The sequence below is a fragment of the Coptis chinensis genome, chromosome 8, assembly GCF_015680905.1.
Source record: "Coptis chinensis isolate HL-2020 chromosome 8, ASM1568090v1, whole genome shotgun sequence".
NCBI classification, from domain to species: Eukaryota; Viridiplantae; Streptophyta; class Magnoliopsida; order Ranunculales; family Ranunculaceae; genus Coptis; species Coptis chinensis.
This window is the reverse complement of record NC_141463.1, coordinates 28671393-28678427: the sequence shown is the minus strand read 5'-3', so window position 1 is coordinate 28678427 and position 7035 is coordinate 28671393. Positions and strand designations below refer to the sequence as shown.

Below are 7035 nucleotides of genomic sequence, written 5' to 3'. Positions count from 1 at the left end.
AAGCATTTTTTACCAGACGGCTCCTCTACATACATCAAGTTCCGCTCCAACTCATCTTTTCCACCACTGGAGTGACCTTTGCCAGTTTCTTTGACAACAACCTTCCCCTTCATCTTACCCGAAGTATCTGCAGCGACCTTGGTCGGAGCGACCTCCGGGGTCTCTCCGCCCAGCATGTTGAAGTCGACCAACGGCCTAGACCTCAAACTGCGAGCTGCCCTCCCCCCAGTTCGCCCTTCACCCCCAGGTCCCAAGCTGCCCCCAAACACAACTTCAACTACCATCGCGGCCTTCGCAGTCCGGGTACCGGGTTCGTCGCTCTTCCTCTTTGGCAAGCGACTTCGCTCAGGAATCTCAAAGATGCTATCATCATCCAGATCGTAGGGTGCATCCTCTACACCCCTCTCAACCCCGACCTCCGAGCCACCAACAGCTCCAGGAAGTCGCTTCGGACCAGCCCGACTTCGGTTCTTATCTTCCCTAGTCACCAGGTCACTCTTGCACTTATCCATCACAGGTCCACTAGATGCTTCACCGGTCACCTTACCCCGAGCCCTCTTCTTCTGAATCCTCATCTTCTCCCTAATCGCAGGCCCTCCCCGTTCCACAAAGAAATGTGCGACCTCAGGAAGTTTCGCTCGTTTCTGCGCTCGAGTTAGCCTTGCGAACTTCTCAATCACCTTCCGATTCATGTTCCTCTTTATAGCGAGCTCTGCACAGACAACAAAATAGTAATGTCAATACAAAATCAACAGATGCAATATCGAGACACTCAAATAGCGTATTGGTACCCACCAGTAAGGTCACATATCCTATGTTCCACACCAAACCCTCTAACACAGTAGTTCCCAACAAATAGCAACGACCTCTTGTCCCAAAACTCGTTACTCACACCATCCATAACACTCGACCTCTTAGTTCGCGTCTGTAAACTAAAATTCAGAGACTGAGATCACTTTATTGAGAGGTGCTCAATAATGTTAGCGACCTCTATCCGGTACTCACCACTGGCATTCAGCAAGTCAAACACCTTGAACAACCGCCACGTGTTACCCACAAACTGACAGGGCGCTTTGCCACAAAAGTTCAAAAATGTACAGACCAGTTTAGAGAACGGTATCGTCATATGAGCCCTCAACTGTCCCTCACAGATTATAACCCCATAGTTCGGTGGATTATACTTATCACTAAAGACGTGTGCGTCCTGTTCTGGCTCATGTATCTCCAGACCGCTTACGGTTATCCCATAAGTCTTTCTCAGGTAGGGGAACACCCTTAAAGCGTGTTTATCTACCGTCCTAGGCGGCAGCCCGCTAGACGACGAGCTCTCATCGCGACTTAAAATGCTAGCTATAGCAATCGCAGATGCAGATTGAGCATCATCTTCCCCACCCTCAGCCTCATCATCATCTTCACCCTCACTCACACCACAAACTGACTCCTCCTTCTTTTCCTCCATATCACTCCAACCAAGAGAAGCTTCGCGAATCTCATCAGATCGCGTATCGTCTGAGTCACACATCTCTCTCTTGTCACTCACAACTCCAACAATAGATACCAAAACGAATGACCTAACAACCCAACCACAAAAAGCAAGAACGAAGCAAAGAATAGAAGGGCAACAATGGCAGGAAACTAACTTGAAGACTCTTGATGTAGTGAGTTTTTTCTAAAAGGAGAAGCAACAAATGGCGATTTAAGTAAGCCAGCGTTGTTTTATGTAACCGCCCCTCCAGTTCTCAAAGTGTCATGATTACAACCTAGCTTTAGCCGCATACGACTTCCAACAAGTTGTCCTATCTTTTCAAATTCCGAAAAAAAAGGGGCGACACGTTTTCTCCGCAACTGCTCAGATTTGCTCACGTGCCACACACATGCGAACTATTACCGCATACCTGGGCACCAGGTCGTACGGAACAATCTCTATAGGTCTGTAGGTATTTCTAGTTACATCAGTTCGTTTCTTCATGTATGCTTAACACGCGTTACTGTGTTCTCTCAGTAGCTCGCTTCAATGCACTGCACGACCTACTGAGAGGGGGCTGTGTGAGAGAGCGATATTCTCATATAAGAATATCAAGCACATGCTCAGCATGATGGAAATACCACATCGACCTCTGACTTACTTCTCCGACCTGCGCCACTAGCTCGCATCCACGAGCTACGAGATCGCTCTAAGAACAGATCGTATCACTACGCAGATCGTTCTAAATCATGACTCAGCCTATCTTCTAGAAGCAATCATGACTAAAACTACACTTGCACAAATCACTGCTGCAAGCTACTAACCAATGCTACTAATCCCCATCATTGCAGCAGACCTATCAACACAGTTCTCACATGCCCTCACAATCTCCACCCTACATTTGTATTGATCTTTACACGTGTTGGGTGAGAATTCACCTTCACTCCCAATAAATACCTCCCATATGAACTACACCAGACCTGATTCTTCTGCCCCCCCCCCACCCAAAGAATCGAGGGTAAAATACGTAGCCAATTCGCTCATAGAACGAACTCGGTATTTCCCATAATTAATCCCATTTTCCTTCCTACTCTTGTGTACGTAAAGGAGGACCCAAAAGGCTCCTTTAGAGCCTGGTTATATTGCTAGTACCATTATTAGTATAACCACCTACCCAGTCACTAATACTACTACGTACGACCATACCTTCTATATACTACTAATTCTATTAATTTGTTATGTCAAAATCACCAAGGTTTGGCGTAGGATCATTTCCGATCCTGTCAGCGTGTGAGCCTCCAAACATCTACTCTAAAGTGTTAGTTGTGTTTGCGTCAAAGTTCCATCTCGCTGCTTCTAATTAATTTCGATCATCTTATCAGAAAAATCAGATTTTTGGAAAACCTCTAAATAGAGTTTTGGCTAGTTAAAGGAATAAAAAGAAAAAACTTCAATTTAGATTATTGTCCAACTCCGTTGGAAACAAAAGCAACAATTTATCTTGGATTCTGACAGAATGATGAGATCAAATGAATTGAAATACATAGTTAAACTAGATCGTGGTTGTTATGTTGAAATAAATGTAGTGCACTGTGGTGAAAAAGAGAACCAGAGCTACCAGTCCAGTGGTCCAGTTGGTTGAAAATTAGTTTGCACCAAACTTTTCTCTAACCAACCGTCCGGCCCATATAAATGATATTGGGCTTGGAGCAGTCGCCGCCGCCGAAGAAAGCATGGAGCAGTCATTATTGGATGAGGCCGTAGTAGGTATGGGTGGTAGGGGGGTAGTTGTGATCGAGGACTGTGTGGAAACAAGTGGGGCATTCATACTTGATCATTTTATCAAACGTGCTCTCTCCTCCACTCAGGGTGTTGTTCTTTTGATTGCTCTCGCGCACCCTTTCTCTCATTATGAACGTATCTTAAGAAAGCAGGGATGCAACTTAGTCACCCAGAGTGAAAACAGTAGATTCTTTTTCTTTGACATGCTCAAGCTGGATTGCCCAGGTAAAGGAACCTTTTTGTTGCTTGGGAGTCATCATATGAAATGTAGTTTGAGTGTGACTGTTCTTTATTTTCTATATATATTCTGTTACAAAAACTTGCTTTGAAAAAGAGGTTTCAAATGTGTACCACGCCAGAGCATTACATTTTTTCAAAAAAATAAAACTTTGGCTTGAAATGACAGAAGTTTATTGTTTCTTGACTGCTGCTTTGAAAAAATTAAAGAAAGTACAAATCTTTAAATAAATAAATAAATGACAGGTTTATTGTGATTTATGATTAGAGGGGCTGGAGGACTGGTTGAATTGTATCAGAAAATCCGGAAAGCTGTGGAGGTTATTTCCTCACATAAGCATAATAGGAGTGACATCACAATCATGATTGATGATATTTCCCTCATGGAAGTGGCTGCTTGTGCTTCTTTCAATTATGTCTCGGACTTTCTTCATTATTGTCACACCTTAACTTCAGAAGTTGTAAGTCTCGTCTCATTTCTAATTCTATTCTACTGTTATGTTTCCCCTGCACCTGTATCCGATCATCATCATTATATAACTATATTATCTCATTTCTTTCATCAGGGTTGCTCATTAGTAGTACTGAACCATGATGATATCTATTCAACCACAATAGCCCCATCACTCATGTTAGAAATGGAATACCTTGCGAACTTGGTGATTAAGGTGGAACCATTGGCGACTGGTTTGGCTACCGATGTTCATGGACAAGTACAATGATTTACTCCAAATTCTTATTTTCATCTTTTTCTTTCCAAGTCCGTGCTTGTTATAGAGGCACATTACTTGCCAAGTGATGAAAAGTCTGTGTTTTGAGAGACATTTTTGTGTCGTAGCATACAATTTTCAGTATAAATCATAGTTTGTTGGGCATAAAAGGAATAATTGTAGTTGTAGGAGAAGATAGGAAATCTTAGATCGTTCAAATTTTAAGTTGTGTGGTTGACGAAAGATGCCTAATCACTAAGGTGAAGGAGTGGTGTGAAGGTAGGCTATGTTCTTTGGAAAAATTGAATTTCTTAAAGGACAAACTTGAGGTGTGGAATAGAGAGTGCTTCAGGTTAGTGGAAACCAAGTTAAGAAGGGGTTAGAGAAAATTTCTCAAATCGATCGCAAGGAGGAAGAAACTTTATCATCGGAGAAATTAAGCAAAGGGAGCAAACGCGAGGGCCAATAGGTTAAACTGTATGGAAGAAATGAATAAGTGGCAAAATGTTAAGAGTGGTGGAAGTGTAGGAGGGTGATCAAGTACAAGCTTTTTCAGTAAGGCTGTGCATGTTTGCCTGTAAAATAGTAGTTTTGAACTAAAACCGAGTGTTTTGCAAGTAGTTTGTAGGTGTTCCCACTACTAGAAAACTACAAAATGATGCAGATCTAGTGAAAAATTAGCTGCAATTTCAAGCCTGTAAAATTTTACCTGTATTTGCATCTTATGAGAAGTAATAAGGTAGAAACATTTTGAAACATCTCTGTTCTACTGCAGACCATCTAGCTTAAAACTTACATGGCTACTTTCACAGAGAAACAAGCATAGCCATAAAGGAGGATTTTATTTTTTAGGCATGAGGTTTGGGCTGATGACAAACCACTATGTGGATGAGTTTGGTAGGTTATCAGTGAAAATTTATCAAGCAGGTGGATAGTAGAATCTGGAGAGGTGGATAGTAGAAGTTGGGTATGCACTAATAGTAAGGATTTTACAAGTGCTTCAAGTGGATGAGGTGGTGCACAAGAGAATTGGGGCAAAACCATACCCCATAATAAATGGTGCTCGAAAGGGTCCAAAGTTTCAAACTATCAATAATTTTAATTAACGAGCTATGGATGTGCCCTTTCTAATGATTCGGAGAAGGAGGATGTGTGTGCTAGCTAGTCAATTGCACATTGATAATTGACATGGAGTGTGTGGGAGATCACTCTTTTCTTCTTTGGGCAAGCACTAGCATCATCCCCTGAATACGAAGCAATGATTGGTGAGGATATGGTTACTTCTCCATTGTTGGAAAAAGCTAAATGCTCTCAGACCATCTATTAAAATCCATATGTGGGTTCTTTGGAAAGAGCATAATGGGAGGATTGATCACAAAGCCAAGGAGATGTATATGATCCTTGTAGAGTTGAGGAAGGGATGCTCGATAGTTATAGGGGCATACGGGCATTAAAACTGTGGGGTTTTTAGAGTTATTAGCTTTGGGTATCTGGGGTAGTAGCTACGTTAGTTTTCTTCCTAGTTACTCTTACTATTGTGTGTTGTATTCCAATATTTGTGACCTTTTGACTATTGGAACGAAATTATACATTATATTGGTAGCTAGCAAAATCACTGTCAATTCAATTCAGTATTCCTCTGTCAAAATTTGTTAGAGAGGTTAGTTCCCTATAATTAAAAACACAGATTGTAGTTTATTGTCAGCTCCCAGATTTTTAACTTGTTTTTGTGGGAACACATATTTTGTAGAAACAATGAAGTATTTGATTGCTGCCGCGTTATATTTAATTATTTATAAGACACTCTGGACGATGGGATTTATGGCGTTTGAATCACCATGAAGCGCTTAACTGTTTATATTTACCTTTGCATCCATGCATGCCTTACAAAACATAATGCAGTGGTCTAACAGGAAACTTTATTTTCTTCTTTTTGCAGCTGACAGTTCTGAACAAGGGAATAATTGACGAACATGGCACTTTAAGGAATAGGATTCATAATTTTCACTTCAAGATCAAAGAAAGTAGTGTTGACTACTTTTACCCTGGAAGTAGAAATCTAGGAAACTAGATAGATTTGAGAAAAGTATTTGAATAACTTGTTTGCTGTTTTGGCAATTAGTGTACAAGTGGTTTTCTAGTGTTAATCCCAGCAGAATGGCTTTAATTACACTGTATAAACAATTGTGAGAGGTCTGCACTCAGATGCGTATAGTTTTAATTGTACAAGTTACAATGTTTCAATGAAATAGTATGTTGGAATGAATTATGGAAAGTAAAACACGTGGCAGATGGTTTTGGGATAACGTTTCACACAATCAGGATTTCGGCTGAAGTGCTGTTTTTAACTAAATCATGTATTCTTTCTTGCTTTTGTTTTTTGATAATCGTCAGTGTTTTTTCTATTGATTTGTACAATGCCCTTGAATATGCTATAGAAGTTCATAGAAAAGCAGGTGGATGAGACCACCAGAAAGAAGAGAACTGCACTCATTGGTTCCATATTTCTTGCATTGACACTTGGTTTCAGTCTCGCTCCAACTGCCCACTCTGTAGATCACATATCCTATACAACCTCACTGATCACCACGGTTACTGTCTCTATGTTAACTTTGTTGGAGACTCTGAGGAGGGAAGACGCCATTGGAGAAACAGCAAGTAGTTCCCAAGTTGTTCATAAGCAGTCCGTGCAGCTGGGCCATCCAACAGACGCCGATTGATTCAACTTGAACTTGATTTTCATTGTTCCCCTTACATAGTTTCCTCCAGTTTAAAAAACATGTAAGAACTTCAGGAGCCCCAACAAACATTTTTTTTTGAAAACATGCTTAGTTTCCTACT

The 7035-nt window shown here is 41.2% G+C and overlaps 1 protein-coding gene across 1 annotated transcript; it reads left to right on the top strand.

The window, feature by feature from the left end:
* Positions 1-3067: 3067 nt before the first annotated feature.
* On the top strand, positions 3068-6475 carry ELP6 (elongator protein 6). Its single transcript, XM_086577520.1, has 4 exons — positions 3068-3488; positions 3753-3945; positions 4051-4197; positions 6134-6475. The coding sequence occupies exons 1-4, from the start codon at positions 3199-3201 to the stop codon at positions 6263-6265; spliced, it is 762 nt and encodes a 253-aa protein (XP_086433646.1). The 5' UTR covers positions 3068-3198; the 3' UTR covers positions 6266-6475.
* The last annotated feature ends 560 nt before the right edge of the window (positions 6476-7035 follow it).

Bases quoted from the DNA above. Each gene is read 5' to 3' on its own strand.
- ELP6 (XM_086577520.1), top strand. From the start codon at position 3,199: ATGGAGCAGTCATTATTGGATGAGGCCGTAGTAGGTATGGGTGGTAGG. The intron at 3,946-4,050 runs GTAAGTCTCGTC...TTCTTTCATCAG, and splicing joins ACACCTTAACTTCAGAAGTT to GGTTGCTCATTAGTAGTACT. The intron at 4,198-6,133 runs GTACAATGATTT...TTCTTTTTGCAG, and splicing joins CTACCGATGTTCATGGACAA to CTGACAGTTCTGAACAAGGG.